The sequence below is a fragment of the Podarcis liolepis genome (genome assembly GCF_965112155.1).
Source record: "Podarcis liolepis genome assembly, chromosome: 2".
Lineage (NCBI taxonomy): Eukaryota > Metazoa > Chordata > Lepidosauria > Squamata > Lacertidae > Podarcis > Podarcis liolepis.
This window is the reverse complement of record NC_139555.1, coordinates 118,034,335-118,051,971: the sequence shown is the minus strand read 5'-3', so window position 1 is coordinate 118,051,971 and position 17,637 is coordinate 118,034,335. Positions and strand designations below refer to the sequence as shown.

Here is a 17,637-nt window from a genome sequence, read left to right as displayed (position 1 = left end):
AGACCTCCTCCCAATGCCTCCCTTTCCTGCGGGAGTTTTACCCAATAAACAGTTAAACATTAAAGCCTTACCCAGCAAAATCATGCCCCCGTCGTATTTCAGTGCCGCGTCCATGTAGCTTTGTCTCTGACTGGGAGTTGTTTGGAGAAGCCCCACCTGTCTCAGGGGGCCTGGTGGCTGTTCCCTGAGACTGGCATCTGAAACACAGGGAGGAATTCAGTGCTGCTCTAAGGCAAAGTCCTTCAGCCGCAGCCTAGTTCCCCTACCTAGTGGAATGGCTTGTGCAAAAGACGGCGCAGAATGTTTACATGCTTGTGAGTGTTAAGTTGTGGGTGAACATATCAGACGACACAGCGATTCTTCAAACAGCTCTTGTTTATTCACAGGCCTGAACTGAACTGAAGGGTTCAGCCAGCCTGCTTATATAGAGCTCCACTACAATGCAACAGTAACCACTTTCTGTAACTATCCAATCACTGAATGTCACTTTCAATCCCTTATTTGCATATGTGGACCTGAGTGAAAACTATCTCCAAGTATCCGCCTGCTGGCCCAGAGTGAGAACTGCAGTACATAACAGTGGGGGCAAACGACCGCCAGTGCTGATCACCCTGCTAGCGAGATTCCCACAGGCTGCCAGTCAGCTCCTGGGCCAAGTTCAAGGTCCCATATCCCCCAAGACCAGGTGACTTGAGAGAGGGGCTTATGCCTTGTACACCACTAGATCCCTGCAGTCTGTGGGAGTGTCTCTCCTGCACACCCCAAAAATCTCACAAGCCCTTTTGCACAGTGACTCTGAGCAGGGCCTTGAGAGTGGCTGCCCCTCTTCTATGAAATATCGTTCCTGTTTCTGGAGACATTATTGCTCCAACAGGCTGGATAAATGGCTTTTCACTACAAGGGTCCACTTGCTATGGTTTTAAATAAATGTGCAATTAAGGAGTTTTCTTCACAGAATCAAGTCTCACTTGCTAAATCAGAACTCCCATCCATTTAGGGCAGCAGCAGATGTTCTCCAATTCAAAAATGCCAAGGAAGCCTGCGAATTAAAATCTTATGAATACCACAATTTACTAGGTACGTCTGTGTTTCTGTGTAATCAAAAGCATGGGAAGCAATCAAGGAGGATTCGCTGCTACTTGAGAAAACTTTCAGCAGCTGCAAAGACCTGGGGACATTAAAAAAAAAAAAAAAAAAAAGATCACGTGGTGACTGAGTTTCTGAGTCATTTCCAGGAAGGGAAACTCCCAGTGCCTGAAAACAGAGAAAACGAAACTTACCGTAACTCGGGACTTTTGCCTGAGGGAGCCATGGCTGCTGCAGGGGGTCACATGCAGCATCTCCGAGATGAAGCCACTTGCTCCATCTGCCTGGAATATTTTAAGGATCCAGTGATCATCCCAGAGTGTGGGCACAACTTCTGCCGATCCTGCTTGATCCAGTGCTGGGGGGAACCGGAGGCAGAGGCTTCCTGCCCTCAGTGCAGAGAAAGAGTCCAGAGAAGGAGCCTCATCTCCAACCGGCAATTGGCTAACTTGGTAGAATTAATTGAGAGTCTCAGAGATGAAGGAGGGAAAGAAGAAGAAAGAAAAGGAGGAGTCTGTGAGGATCACCAGGAGCCCCTGAAGCTCTTCTGCAAAGTCCATGAAGTCCCCATCTGCCTGGTGTGTGACAAATCAAAGGAACATGAAAATCACAAGGTGATTCCTCTGAAGGAGGCTTTCCAGGAGTACAAGGTAGGAGATCCCTGGATCTTGATGTGGAATCTTCTTGGGAGGTTTTCTTTTTAATTCTCAGGTCCAAAGTAGGCATGGCATGAATTGGTGGTTGTTTATGTTAGGAGTCATTCTGCAAAGAAACAGAAAAGATGATTGTAACTTTAAGAACTTTTTCTGCGAGTTCTGGCTGTGGTTTTCTAGGCTGAAGATGATGATGATGGTGGTGATGAGTATAAAAGGGGAGAAGTTGCAGTTTGAATTTGCCTGCAGAGAGAGAACTCCCACATGCTTTGTGTTTTTGTATAGCTGTAATAAAACCTTTGTCTGAGTGTTTTACACTCCGGTCTCGTGGTTCTGTCTCTGCCACAAGAAGAAAAACCACCTCTAACAGTTTATTATGTAAAAAGCAGCCAAGGGGAAGCCTGAGGGCTCCTGGGAGGAGGGAGCTGAAGTCTTTCTCTCTGCCAGGGGGACAAAGGGATCTTCCCTTGAAATACTCACAGCAGCTTGAAAGATTTGAACTGGAACCATGGTAGGAAGAGAAAGGGTTAACCTCATCCACATCCCCCAGCAGATTGCTTTGTACATATGAAGAACACTGCAAATGGAAATTGCACATACACAACTAAGTACGTGTCTCCTTTGGCTAGCAGGATCCCTCCTCAATGCCCTGCAAAGCAGAGAGCAGCAAGGGATCAGCTGGGGGGGGGGGACTGGTGGCCAGGAATTGACCAGATGGTGCAGGATCCTCCCCCCAAGTAACTGTTGGAAGCAGATTTAGGAGTGGGGGGGTGGAAGTGCCTACTGGTGGGGAGCACGCTTATTCTGGGGGTGCTGTGGGGCCTGTGCAATGAGGTTTCAGTGGAGGGGGCTGAGGATCTCCTTCCATCCCAAATAGTAAAGGAGTCAGTGATTCCAGAGTAGCATCTGCAAAGACAAGGGGGAAAGATGACTTTTCCATGACAACTCAGAATTGGACCTGTGCTATTATACTGTATATAAAAATAAAATCCTCATTCTGGATCCTACTTTAGCTCTTCTTCCTCCTCTTCCTCTTCCCACTTCTCCCTGGGATCTCAAGATGAGAAGTCAGGCTGGAAGTCTCTTCAGAGAAGACAAAGGAGCAAGCATGGATGCCTTTCCTCTTCTCCAGACTAGATAACTTTCCCATCCCAGTTCTGCCGTGCTTTTCAGCCAGTGTGCTGTGGCACCTGGGGTGCCCTGAATGATGCTCAGGGGTGCTGCTGGCAACACTGGCCTCTGTCCCTCATTCCTTCCCTCCCTCCTCAGATGCCATAGCTGCCTCCCAAAGGCTTGCGCAGCTGTTTGTTGCAGCAGCCCTGGCTACAAGCTCCGCTGGCGAATGGTGCCTCTGGGGCTGGCCAGGGGGTGTGGGCTGCCAGGAGCTGAGGCGGCCTCGGAGGAAGCAAGCAAACTGGCGAGGGGCCCTTGCTGGTGGGAAGGGACAGATAAGTCCCAGGCCCCTGTGGGGCAGCGGGGGCAGCTCAGAGAGAGCCCTCCGCAAGGGGGAGGATGTTTGAATAAGAGTGAGGGTCTGCAAGCTCCGCAAGCAAGGGGGGGCCTAACTGGGATCCTGAGCCCCACAGGGACACCACAGAAAGAAGGTAGTTGGTCAAGGGAGCCAGGGACCCAAAAAGGTTGTACTTTTATTTCCTCTTGTAAACTACTTCGCTATTATAGCAAGGCCACTGGACCCAAGAAGCCTGTATAATACTAATCTCCTCTCTCTGTGTCTCAAGCAAACCTAAGTTTCCCTTTTTCTCTTCAGGGAGAGATCTGTCACCGCCTGGAGATTCTGAGGAAAGAGAGAGAGGAAATTCTGGCCCATCAAGCAGCCCTGGACAAGGAAAGCAAAGACCTCCTTGTAAATGCCACTCTTATTACTATTGAGGAAACAAGCACTTGAAGAGTCGAGTCAGGACTGAGGAGGGATGGGGAAATCTGCCCATTTCAACTTCCCCCCATTCTCCTTTTCCATATCAGTTTGTTTGTTTGTTTATTTATTATTATGAAAATGAATAAAATGCTAAGGTGGGTACATTCTTATGTAAATATTATGATATGTACTTTATCCTCATAAATACATTTTTGTGAATATTACCTGGCTGAGTCAAAATAGCTAGGAAAAATGCTCCTTGCTTTAGGCTGTAGCTCTCTGCGAAATAGAAGTCAACAGAAAATTCATTGGAGAGGGCCTCCCCTCAAATTAAGGGTTTACTTCTTTAGTAACTGGAGGTTTCATGTCTCTGAAAAATCGGAAGTGTCCTCCCTGTGAAATTCCCATCATGCTCTTCCTGATGTTTTGAAGGCTGATCACCTTCCACACTCAGACCTCCTCTTTTCTTGCAGAAATTAACAGAAACAGAGAGGCTGAAGACTGTGGAGAAGTTCAGAGAACTGCGCCAGTTCCTGGAAGAACAAGAGAAACGTCTGTTGACACACGTGGAAGAGGTGGAGAAGGAGATTGCAGGGAGAAGGGATGAGCAGCTGGCCAGACTCTCCAGGAAACTCTCCTCTCTTGAGAAGATCATCCAGGAGATGGAGGAGAAGAGTCAGCAACCAGCGAGTGAACTCCTGCAGGTAAGATGGTGGCAGGAACAGACCAAGGCTCTGCTCCAGGAAAAGGCTGCCCCTTTCATGTATGCAAGGAGTGCAGGGGCTGAGATGATGGAGCCTCTAGTCAGGTTGTAATGGACAGGAACACCTGAGAGACCTGGGATGCTTAACTCACCTGAATGCAGAGTAGAGATTCGTCTGTGTTCTTGATGGAACAGGAGCTGATCTTCTGCTCTTTGCTGATGCTTTGTCTCTGAATGCCTCTCAGCTATGGGGGGCTTCATCTAGGATGCGTTCAGGCCTCCTTCCGACATGAGCCGGTCTCTTGACCAAGTTTCTCTTCCCGTTTCCTCCACAACTTCTGGGTTGATCCCCTTCCCCATGGGTACAGATGGGCCCAAAATGGTGCTCAGTCACAGCGACCAAAGAACAGGAGAGAGGGACTCATCCAGACTGCTGCTTGTCCCAGCCCTTTCCTCCAGGAAAACCCACTGTTTGCTGCTGAATTAGAGCAAACATCAGCCAGGTTTTCTCCGGATTGACGTTTGCTTTGATGTTGCACCAAGGAGCAGGTTTTTCCTGAGGGAAAGCGGCAGGGCAAAGGCAAAACCACTTGGACTCATGTTTTCTGGGCACAGGAAAGAGAGAAGTGTGGGTGAGCCCAAAGAAACACTGAGCTGTTTTTTTACCCATTTGGAGGCATTTTATGCTGCAGGTGCTTTTCTAATTTCCAGGTGGAAAATAGCATTTGAAATTTGGGGACTTCTATTGAAGACAGTGCCCTGGTAGGATTAACCTGTAGGCTTACAGTGGTGCCCCGCAAGACGAATGCCTCGCAAGACGGAAAACCCGCTAGACGAAAGAGAATCACAGAACCCTCCGTTTTGGAGGTGCTTCACAAAATGAATTTCCTATGGGCTTGCTTTGCAAGACGACAATGCCTTGCGAGTTCCTGCAGGTTCCCCCCCCCCTTTTTCTAAGCCGCTAAACCACTTATCAGCTGATCCGATCAGCAGATAAGCCGCTAATAGTGCTAATCCGCTAATCTGTCAATGGGCTTGCTTCGCAAGACAAAAAAACCGCTAGACGAAGAGAATCACAGAACGGATTCTTTTCGTCTTGCGAGGCACCACTGTACTTACGTCTGAATTGCACAATGCAAACTGGATTAAAGTTATTAAATTATAATCTAAGACTAGAGATGGTGTGAATTGTCTCTTGAACCCACAAATGTGAAATTTCCCTAAAATGCTGGTGGGTTTTCATAAGGATTTTAAACAAAAATGGCAAACTGATGTGGAAATGTGGAGATCTTTAAATCAGAACAGTTAATAATTTCACACTGGGAAAATAAAAGCTGTGAGAAACCAAAACTAGCTGATTCCGCCATCCTTACCCAAAACCTTGGCATGTGCCAGGCAGACTGACATCTGAGGGCCAGGCTGTTCCTCCACTCCAGGGTCTGAGGGGGTCTTCCTAGTGTGGCCTGTGGTGTGCAGTGAATTCCCTTCTCCTTTTCCCTCTAGGATGTGAGAAGGACCTTGCAGAGGTAAGTGGATCTGGCTCATTTCCATTAGCATCACTCTTTGAAGCTGAGATGCCAGAACCTCAGACATGGCCCTCCAGGGGCTGCAGGGGGGAGACTGTGGGACTCACTCCCTGCAGCACCTCACAGGTAAAAGTAGAGCCCCCTCTTCTGAACTTGTAGCCCCCCAACTCTCCCTCCAAGGATCAAGGTCAACTGCCTCCTCCCTCCCTCCCCACATCACTTCACACAGGGATGGGGGCTCTTTTCTTTCGCTTGTACTTTCTGTTCATGGACTTTTTGGTAATTTCAAACATCTAGAAGAGAAAGTGCCAAAGATACTTGGGAAGAGTTTATGATGTACCAATAGATTTCCATATGCAACTAGAAGCCCCTCAACTCTGGTAACTCAGCCCCTTTGAGGCACAGAGGGAGGGAAGGTCTGTTGGTCTAGAATGGGTGGGTTATTTTTCTTGGGAGCGTTTCCAGTGTGAGAGGCTGAAGGTGGTCTTGAGTGGGGGGTGAAAGTCTAGTTGTTTGATGCTTCTGGAGGGAGAGTCCCATGGGGCATGGAGTTGTGCCCTTCCTGGGTGGGAGAGGGGGTGAAGGAAGGGTGGAGGTTGTTCTCTTTGACCGCTGGACAGCTTTGGACATCACTCACATCCTCTGGAGAAGCTCAGGGAGGGAGGGGTTGCAGGCATTCCACCTCAGGGGTTTGGTTCTTAAGTCCTGGGTCCTTCCCAGAAAGTTTTTAGGGGGCAGCATTGTTTGAAGCCATGGGAGCCCTCCGGTGGTGTCGCTTGGGGTTACATCCTGTCCCTTGTGCTGTTTAGCATCCTTACGAAGCCACTGACAGCCGTCCTCAGGGGTTTGGGACTGAGGTCTCATGTGTGGTAGAAATAAAGCTGTTGGGAAATAAACTTCCACTTTGTTCATGTTATTGAGATCTCCTGCAATAATTAGGGAGACGGAGCCACAATGGGGCCATTCGTTGTTTTTCTTTTCACCAGGTATGAGGAAAGAGAGAGTTCAGAGAAGCCACTGGCTTTCCCTCCAGAGCTAAGGAACAGGATCTTGGAATCCTGTGAACTAAATCACCTTGTGGAGGATACAATGAAACAATGGAAAGGTAATGAATAATGGCTGCCAGGATTTCACACTGGGAATTCTGTTACTTCTTCAGAACTGAACATGCCAGGCTCTTATTGCATGGAATTGAGTAACCCCAGGATACCTTCCTTCTTGGTGCTCCAGCCTTCATTTCCTGTCCCCCTGAATGGCCCATGTATATTGTGAGGCTGGATCCTGTAAAGAAAGCCTGAACCAGAGTGTAGAGCAAAGTCAGGATTTTTTCCTCCCGTGTGCTTCTGTTTACAGTTATACGAAACCTCCTTTTCCTTGTGGTTCCCTGTCTGCACAGTCTGGGGTTGTCCTTTTGGAGGTTTTCCTGCTCTGAATGGAGTCAAAGGGCATTAAGAAGCCCCCAGTTCCCCCTCTGCCTCCTGCTCAGGCTTCTTTCTCAGCCGTGGAGCCAAGGCCTGAGCCGCCTCCTCCTCAGACGTCCCCCTGCAGCTGCCATATCTAGGGCTTCAGCCTTCAAGATCTCCTGAGAGTTCCCCCTTTGAGAGAGGAAGCAAGAGCACATGAGCCCCAAAGGGAACAATTATGCTTGTTAACAATCTGAAATATTTGTAGAAGGTTTGTGAGGAAGGGTTTTCTTTTGCATGAGAGCTCTGCCAATGCTTCCTCATTAAACTTTGCTTCTCCTTGTATTTCACAATTTTGGCTTTATTGATTCCCCCCACCACTTTACTTGGGGAAGATGTTAAGGCTGCCTCCATCTCCCCTCTGCCTCCTTTTACGGGATTCCTATTGCTCTGCCTCCCCTCCAGTCCTCCAATGTAGAGCCCAATTTAGGGACAAAGTTCAGAGACCAGCAGGATTTATGCTGAATGTTTTTATTCTGCTATTTGTAAGCTTGCTTTATGATTGCTGTGTTTTAAAGCTTTAGTTATTTTCATAGATTCTTCCTATGATTTTCTTGTTTTTAATTATTTTTCTACTATTTAATAATAATACTGGAATTTAAGGATGCTACATTATGAAGTGTTACTTTTGTACGGAGATTTATTTCTGGTGGAAGAGTGTTGCCTTTATACTTTACATATTTTTGCTTCCTCAGATGCTCTGCTATTCAGTGAACAGATTCAGAAAGGTAAATTTCCAGGAGAGGAACAATTTCACAGGAGGGATGGGGACTGATATTTCATGGGTGTTGAACCGTCTGCTCTGCAGACTTTGGGACCCCCATCAATGGCGTCACTCTGCGAAACAGTCCTCTAGTGGTGTTTGGGTTCCTTGTCTGTCCCATGAATGAACTGGGAGGGAGGGTGTAGGCTTGGCCTGGGAGCAGAGCTTGGCCCTGCGAAGAACCTGCACACCAGTCTGAGTTCCATTTCTGCCTATAGACCAGTGGTGGCAAACCTTTTAGGGACCAAGTGCCCAAACCCGAAACCCACTTATTTATCGCTAAGTCTCAACACAGCAATTTAACCTGAATACTGAGGTTTTAATTTAAAAAAAAAACAACTCATACATTAACAGCTTTGATCTTAAAAGAAATTCACAATACCAGAGCTTCAGAAAAGAAACAACTTTTTATTGAAAGGTAAAAGTTTGTATTTGGCAAGCTTTTGAACAATTAATGTGATTTTTGCTGCTGTATGCATGTTGATAATTTGTCTAACCTTGGCTCCTATTTTGTAAGTTTGAGAGTAACACATGCAGCACTCAAGTCATCTGTTAGTCTGTTTCTGGTGTCAGATTTTATGTAATTCAAAGCTGAAAACAGCTGCTCACAAGCATAAGATGATCCAAACAAAGTAAGGAAAGCAATCCCAAGTACTTTCACTGATTTAAAATTATTTGGCAGAGAATTCCACACTTTAAGGATTTCATTTTCAGAACTATCTGTGCTGTCTTTTGTCATTCTTTCTATCTTCTCAAGTGTTTCACGCAGGTCACAAAATTTATTTTTCCAGACAGACTATTATCCTGGTTTCCCCCTCAATTTTATAGATTTTGCTTTATTTCATAAAATTTATATACTGTTTGATTGTGGGGAAAAGCACAGAGCATTAGACTCAGATCTGAGGCACCTGGCTAAACTAATCTGCAGCAGAGAATCCCAACAGAGCAGCATCTGCAGCTAGCGACATCCTGCAAAAAAACCCTTTTCTTGTGGCTGAACTAAAAGGACGCTGGCTCAGCTACAAGATCTTGACAAAGGAGTCTGGGAGGGCGAGAGTTAACATCCCCCTGCCCTTAAGGAGAGTCCATATGTGCATGTTTAACAGTTTAATAAATTGTTCTGTGCACAAAGATGTAAACATGAGCCCAAATACTGTCATGTTGCAAGCAAGGGAGCAATATGTATTATTGTTATTTTGTTGTTCAAAATTTAGAAGATTGCTACTAGCAATACATCACAGCTTTGAAAGCCTACATAGAGTATTTCAAATGAGAGTTGTCAGTGATCCATGGTTAAAAGGAGAAGTTGGCAAATGTGTCCTCTTTTGTGCTCTTCAAAATAACCCTACACTTGCCTATCACGACTGTCTTAGCCCCTAACTTTTGAGTTATTCCCCCTTCCCTCAGGGAACACGTCTTATGGTTTATATTAAATCCAAAAGAGAAGCATGGAATAAGCAGTCCTTTGTAAAATTGCCCTGCCATCTGCCTCTTCTTCCTTGGTGGCAAGGCCTAAACTTACAATATGGCAGGGAGGAAGGCAAGGAATAAACAGGCTCTCCACTTAACACGATTTTCACTTGTGCGCACGAGGGCCCAGAATGTGACTCCCCGCGAGGGGAGGCCTATATGTGTTTTTATGTTGTATTTTTATGCTGTGAACCACCCTGACCTATGGATGAAGGGCAGTAGGCAAATGTGATTATTATTATTATTATTATTATTACAGTGGTGCCTCGCAAGACGAAAAGAATCCGTCCCGTGATTCTTTTCTTCTAGCGGTTTTTTCGTCTTGCGAAGCAACCCCATTGGCGGCTTAGTGGCTAAACTGTTAAAAGGCTATTAACAGCTTAGCCGCTTTGAAAAAAAGGGGGGGAAGCAGAAAAAAAATGACGAGACTCGCAAGACGTTTTCGTCTTGTGAAGCAAGCCCATAGGGAACTTTGTCTTGCGAAGCGCCTCCATGACGGAAAACCCTTTCGTCTAGTGGGTTTTCCGTCTTGCGAGGCATTTGTCTTGCGGGGCACCACTGTATTATTTATTACAGGGGGGTCCTCCTCCCCCACCCCAACCAGAGGTCCCCGAAGGCCAATTCCCACAGAGATTGTCAGAGGAAAGCAGCTTCTCTCCTCTCCTGCCTCCTCCAATTCTCCTCTCTTTCCCCTTAGATAACACAGAAGAGATGAATAAAAGGTTTCCTGGGTGGGTTTTCCTCTTAGAAAATGCCTGGTTTGAGAGGAGGGCAGGCACCATACACATCGGATATAAGAAAGTGAAGGGAACTGATTTAAAATCAAACAGGGAAGATATTTATTCTGTTGAAAGTCTGCAAGGAGTCTCAGTCTAGCATGTGATCCAAAGAAATCCCATTCAGCTGAAAGGGAATCTGGGTTTTTCCGGGTTGTTGTTGTTGTTGTTGTTGTTGTTGTTGTTATTATCATCATCATCATCATCAGGATGTCCGTTTCTGTCTCTTGTCTGACTCTGCCTATTCTTCTCTTTCCCTCATCTTCTCCCCCACAGCAAATGTCACTCTGGATCCAGACACAGCCCATCCCAATCTCATCCTGTCAGAGGATGGGAAACGCGTGAGATGGGGAGACAAACCTCAAGCCCTGCCTGATAATCCTGAGAGATTCAACAAGCGGCCTTGTGTGTTGGGACGTGAGGGATTCACAGCAGGCAGACATTTCTGGGAAGTCACTGTGGGAATTGGGGAAAGATGGATTTTGGGGGTTGCCAGGAAGTCTGTGGAGAGAAAGGGCAGCTTCTCCTTTAGTCCTGAGGGAGGGATCTGGGCTGTGTGGAAGTTGAGAGAGAAGTACTTGGCCTGCACCCCCCCTGATCTCTCTCCTCTGTCCCTGAGTGAGGAGCCCTGGAGGATCCGGGTGACTCTGGACTATGAAGGGGGACGTGTGTCTTTTTCTGACGCTGACTCAGGAGCCGAACTCTACACGTTCTCAGGAGCCTCGTTCTCTGGAGAGACCCTCCTCCCTTTCTTTGATGTGGGGGGATATGAAACCCAGCTCAGTATCTCCTGAGGAGACTAAATCTGCCTCTCAGGCCCAGCAGGAGTTTCTCTCCAGACCAGAGTGACTGACATAAAAACCATTTACCCGCCAAGAGCAGGTTGGGCAGTTTTCCAAGGGCCCTTTGAGAGGATTCATTCCAGTCAAAATCAGCAGAAATAACAGAATAAAAATGGGTTGCTCTTGCTTTGCATTTTCTTTCCATTTCCCAGAATTCCCTCTGCAGCTCACTTCTTAGAGAGACAGCCACACTTTTAGGACTCCTAATAAATTTTCTCACCCTCAATCTTGTTTTCCATTTGAGGTGTCTGATTTGGCAGAGCATGAGACTCTTAATCTCAGGGTTGTGGGTCTGAGCCCCACGTTGGGCAAATGTTTTCTGCACTGCAGGGGGTGGGACTAGATGACCCTCAGGGTCCCTTACATTTCTGCAATTCTAGGAAACCTTCCTCTCCCCACAAGACCTTATGCAGCTGTTAAAATGCATGCATCATTGGATTAATAGAGGACTACAAATGAACCCCTTGACCCACATCAGGCAGCATACCTCCTTGCTCTGGAGACCTCAGACGGGAAGAAAATGTAAAAGAAATTGAACAGGGCGTCAGCTTCAAATATCCTCTGCAAATAGAGCCTCACCTTCTTTATACTTTGTCAGAAACAAACCCCATTGCCTTGAGTGGGGCTTCTGCCCTGTTATAAATGTGTTTAGGGTTGATGCGTTGACGTTCCTTATTTACAAGCTGGATTCTGTACTGTATATCGGGGGCATCAAATGGGGTGTCCTCTGGATAGTGCTGGACTCTTAATCTAAGGGTCACCAGCTTGAGCGACATGTTGGGCAAAATATTCCTGCATTGGTTGCCATCTCTGCCTCCAGTGGCAGTGAGTTCCATAGTTCAATTATCTGCTTTTATCTGTCCTGGATCTCCCAACACTCAGCTTCTTGGAGGGCCACGGATTCTAGTGCTATGAGAATCTGCAATGTGGAGCGAATGTGCCCCTGCCTCCCTGCCTCCATCATGGGGACCAGAGCAGGGGGTGGGCAGTTTGCTTGCCCACCCGTGCAGCCCGCCCCGGCTGTCATCACTGAGAGGGGTGACAAAATGCCAGCTGCTCCCCCTGCCCGTCCATGTCCCGCCCTCGCTCGGGTGCTGTGTGTGTGTGTGTGTCTGTGTGGCTCTGCTCAAAGCTGTGCTGCTCACGGGGCAAGGCAGCCTCCACTGGGCTTCTCCGTCTTTCCCTTGCTGTTGCTTTAAAGCCTTTCCCTCAAACTCATTATGTGCTAAGGGGGTTTTCCCCCATGTGTTTTCTTCTTTGCCATTCTCACTGTTTTTTCGGGGTGGGGGGTTCCTTTTCGTTTCCTGCCTTCCCCCCTCCACCACGTCCCCCTCACGCCGCCACCAGAGCTCTAACTCCCAGAAGGCCAGTCGGCTTCAGAAGAAGGACAAGCCTGTGATCAATATCAGCCCCAGGATCTCCAAATCGATCACGACATCTTGGCCATGCCTGCCCTAGAAATATAGTATTGTAGAGTTGAGGATCATCTAGTCCAGGGGTCTTTTTCAAAGAGGGCCAGATTTGATGAACTGAAGGGTCGTGAGGGCCGCCCAAAGGGCGGAAAAGTTGTTGACCTTTTTTAGGATTGAAGTTGTGGAGGGTTTTTTTGGGGGGGGGGATTTTAATAAACTGCCACAGGGGCTGGATTAAACCGACCAGCAGGCCGGATTAGGCCCCTGAAACAGACTTTGGACATGCGTGATCTAGTCCAACCCTCTGCATTGCAGGAGTATGGAGCTGTCCCATCCTTTTTTACATTTGCTCTCAGCCCTCCTGCTATGTAAACTTACATATCTTCCTCCCCCCCCCCCACAAGCACACACACACACACACACACACACACACTTGCCTCAGATGCTAGTCCTACTCAGAGTGGACTCACTGAAATGAATTAAAAATCCCAACATTAATTTCAAAGGGTCTGCCCTAAGTAGGTTTTAGCTGGGTGTAGCCTGTTGTTATGACCGAAGTATCTTACCCAAAAAGATCTGCACATACCAGTTTATCTGAGTGCATTATTCTCAGGGTGGGAGTGGACACTCATTTATTTAAAATTAATCATATGGGACTAAATTGCATTATGTTGTAAGGACATTTCATAAAATCTTAGAACTGTAAAATTGGAAGGGACCCCAAGGGTCATCTAGTCCAACCTGCTGCAATGCGGGAATCTCAACTAAAGCATCCATGATCCATGACAGATGGCCATCCAACCTCTGATTACAAACTTCCAAGGAAGGAGAGTGCAAAACCTCCCAAGGGAGCCTGTTGCGCTCCTGCTGTCAGAAAGGTTCTTCCTGATGTTTCGTCAGAATCTCCTTTTATGTAACTTAAAGCCATTGTTTTGTGTCCTACCCAGTGTGAGAGCCAGTGTGGTGTAGTGGTTAAGAGCGGTAATCTCGTAATCTGGGGAACCGGGTTCACGTCTCCGCTCCTCCACATGCAGCTGCTGGGTGACCTTGGGCTAGTCACACTTCTCTGAAGTCTCTCAGCCCCACTCACCTCACGGAGTGTTTGTTGTGGGGGAGGAAGGGAAAGGAGAACGTTAGCCGCTTTGAGACTCCTGAAGGGGAGTGAAAGGCGGGATATCAAATCCAAACTCCTCTTCTATCCTCCAGAGCGGGAATAAAGCTTGTTCCATCTTCCATGTGACAGCCCTTCAAGTATTTGAAGATGGCTGTCATATCTTCTCTCAATCTCCTCTTTTCCTTTTTCAAACACTCCTCATAAGGCTTAGTTTCCAGACCCTTGATCATCTTGGTTGCCCTCCTCTGCAAACATTCCAGTTTGTCAACATCCTTCTTAAATTGTGGTGTCCAGAATTGGACACAGTATTCCAAATGTGGTCTGACTAAGGCAGAATAGAGTGGGACTATGACTTCCCTTGATCTGGACAATATACTCCTGTTGATGCAGCCTAGAATAGCGTTAGCTTTTTTGCTGCTGCATCACACTGTTGACTCATGTTCAGCTTGGGTTCCACCAAGACCCCTAGATCCTTTTCACATGTACTTCTGGTAAGCCAGGTGTCTCCCATCCTATATGCCTCTTGCTTGTTGGATGGAAGACAGAGAGGGACATGTGCAGAAAGCAGCCCATTCTGATTTAATTTGGATAGAGATGTTACCTAGCTAAAATTTCAGAATCCAAAGCAGGCTCAGCAGTTGTGTTGTCCAATATACTGCTAAATAAATAGGAGCAAACCTGTCTCCTTTGCTCTTCTCCCAACGGAAACTAGGCCTGAAATCCTTTACTCACTCATGTAGGAGTAAACCCTATTGAATTGGGGCTTACTGCTAAAAAAATGTAGTATTCACACCGACAACTGGGAAACCCTGGCCTGCGAGCGCTCCAACTGAAGAACAGCCTTTACCAAAGGTGTCATGGGCTTTGAAGACACTCAAACTCAGGACGAAAGGGAGAAACGTGCTAAGAGGAAGGCACATTTGGCAAACCCTCACCACGATCAACCCCTACCCAGGGACCTTTGTCCCCACTGTGGAAGGATGTGTGGATCCAGAATTGGCCTCCATTCACTTATGGACTCACTGCTAAAACCCTGTTTTGGAAGACAATGTTACTTGGCTATGAGGGATCACCAAAGAAGACGACTTCTGAGTACATATATACAGGACTTGGGTGTAAACTATTGTGCAACCCCTAATCCCGCCCTTTATGAGGAAATGAGGCGTGCTTAACAATGCTTAATATTTATGTAACACATTTTAAAGGATTTTTGGTATGTTCTACAAAGCTCATAGTACACCAATGCCTTTATTAGAGAAAATAAAATGTCAGAAAGCAGCTTCCCAGCTTTCAAGGCCTACAGAACACTTCATCAGGTTAGATGATAAACAAAAAAAATTTTTTTGGGGGGGTGAGGAAATTTCCTAAAAAACATTCTCTTTTTTGCGGGGAGATCTTGCTCAACATCTGTGTCTGGATTTTTTGCTATTTGGAATATGGCAACCCTACTATGTCTGCAGTGTGCGAATCCACACTGCATTTTCCCCACGAGCTCTCCTTTCATCCGGAGCATGTAGAGTTTCTCCCCCGTGAGGAGTCTCTGATGAGCAATGAGGCTCTGGCTCCGGTTGAAGGTGCTCCCACAGTTGGAGCACTTGTACGGCTTCTCTCCCATGTGGATTCTCCAATGAGTGATGAGGTTCTGGCTCCAGTTGAAGGTGCTTCCGCAGTCCAAGCACTTGTACGGCTTCTCTCCCGTGTGGATTCTTCGATGTGTGATGAGGTTCTGGCTCCGGTTGAACCTGCTCCTGTAGTCAGAGCACTTGTACGGCTTCTCCCCAGTGTGGATGCTCCAGTGCCTGGTGAGGTTCTGGCTCCAGCGGAAGGTCTTCTTTTGCAGGCACCACAGGAGGTCCTCGGGCTGACACATCAGAAACCCCGACTTAAATGAACATTTCTGGCACTCATTTTCCACGGTGTCCTTGTACCTTTCTAAACAAGGGGTGGATCTCAAACCCATCTTTCCCCCTCCGCTGTGAGCACGCCTATATCATTGGGCTGCCATACATACGAAATTTCCCAGGATTTGTCTCTTGAAAATAGCGTCCTGGCAGAATTTTCAAAAATCGGTTAAAATGGCCAGAAAAATCAGGACATATGGCGGCTCGAATCAGCAGTGTTGTGGGTTTTTTTGGCAAATTTCCTAAAAAAGTAGCTTTAAAACATTCTCTTTTTTTGCGAGATTTTGCTCAACAACATCTGTGTCTGGTAGAGTTGAGCCAAACATCCCCCACTTAGGTTCTGCTGTCCCAGAGAACGCCATTTAAAGATGGACGCCCACTCCCACTCCCGATTTTGCGGAGAGACAGTGTAGTGTAGTGGTTAGAGTGTGGGACCAGGACCTGGGAGGCCAGGGTTCAAATCCCCTCTTGGGCATGAAGCTCACTGGTGACCTTGAGCCAATCACAGGCTCTCTGCCTAGCCCACCTCACAGGGTGGTTGTTCTGGGGTTATAAGAGGAAGGGGAGAACCTCCAGCTCCTTGGCCTAAAGGTGGGATATAAAGCACTCCATTGTGGGCCCAATTTTATGGAACTCCCTTCCAGATTGTGGTCAGACAGGCCCTTCTCCCTGTTGAACCTACTGAAGACATCATCATCACCATGCTTGCAGGCTTATTTTATATTTTCCACTCTTTTTCATTGTATGGAATACTTTGCGCACTGCTTAGAGACAGTGGCAATCAAGCTGTATAGAAATGGTTGAGGCAAATTAAACGGGGCTGGGAAGTTGCTCAGTGATGCAGCACATGCACTCTGCACATGCTCAGGTGTGCTCTGATCCTTAGCTCATCATTACATTCACCCTGCTCAAGGGAACATCCCAGGCCTGCTGCTAAGCGAGATGTTCAATTGCCTTCAGCCATTTCCAGTCCCTCAGGAGGAAGCAAGGAACGGGGGTGAACTGGGAGTGTTGTTCCGCTGGCTGTGAGGGACAATGAAGATCCCGCTCTCCATGTGTCAAAAGCACGGGAAGCAATCAAGGAGCATTCACTGCTACTTGAGAAAACTTTCAGGATCTGCAGAGATCTTTTGAAAAAGATCACGTGCTCACTGAGTTTCTGAGTCATTTCCGGGAAGTGAAACTCCCAGTGGCTGAAAACGAAACTCGGGTCTTTGGGTGAGGGAGCCATGGCTGCTGCAGGGGGTCCCATCCAGAATCTCTGTGACGAAGCCACGTGCTCCATCTGCCTGGATTACTTCAAGGATCCAGTGACCATCCCAGAGTGTGGGCACAACTTCTGCCGATCCTGCCTGATCCTGTTCTGGGGGGAATCGGAGGCAGAGGCTTCCTGCCCTCAGTGCAGAAAAACAGTCCAGAGAAGGAGCCTCATCCCCAACAGGCAACTGGCAAACTTCGTGGAATTAATCGAGAATCTCAGCCTTCAAGAGGGAAAGGAGGAAGGAGGGAAAGGAGGAGTCTGCGAGAAACACCAGGAGCCCCTGAAGCTCTTCTGCACGGAGGATGAAGCCCCCATCTGCCTGGTGTGTGACAGATCCAAGGACCACAAACACCACGAGGTGATTCCTCTGGAGGAGGCTTTTGAGGAATACAAGGTAGGAGATCCCTGGATCTGGAGGGGGAGAAATAGCTGTGGATTCTTCTTGGGAGGTTTTCTTTTTAATTCTCAGGTCCAAAGTAGGCATGGCATGAATTGGTGGTTGTTTATTATGTAAAAAGCAGCCCAGGGGAAGCCTGAGGTTTGGGAGGAGGGTGTTGAAGTCTTTCTCTCTTCCAGGGGGACAAAGGGATCTTCCCTTGAAATACTCACAACAGATTCAAAGATTTGTACTGGGACCGTGGGAGGGAGAGAAAGGGTTAACCTCATCCACATCCCCCAGCAAGGTTGCAAGGGATCAGCTGGGTGGGAGAGGGGAGGAGTGGTGGCCAGGAATTGACCAGATGGTGCAGGATCCTCCCCCAAGTATCTGTTGGAAGCAGATTTAGGAGTGG

The 17,637-nt window shown here is 47.4% G+C and overlaps 1 protein-coding gene across 1 annotated transcript in view; it reads left to right on the top strand.

Moving 5' to 3' along the window:
* Positions 1-1,206: 1,206 nt before the first annotated feature.
* LOC310699278 (uncharacterized protein) overlaps positions 1,207-17,637 on the top strand; it is a 23,854-nt gene continuing 7,423 nt past the window's right edge. Inside the window, 9 exon segments of the mRNA XM_083486899.1 lie at positions 1,207-1,736; positions 3,508-3,603; positions 4,089-4,319; positions 5,822-5,844; positions 6,831-6,949; positions 8,003-8,035; positions 10,593-11,107; positions 16,709-16,788; positions 16,790-17,240. Of these exon segments, the coding sequence (XP_083343025.1) occupies positions 1,311-1,736; positions 3,508-3,603; positions 4,089-4,319; positions 5,822-5,844; positions 6,831-6,949; positions 8,003-8,035; positions 10,593-11,107; positions 16,709-16,788; positions 16,790-17,240 (1,974 nt within the window). The 5' untranslated portion in view covers positions 1,207-1,310.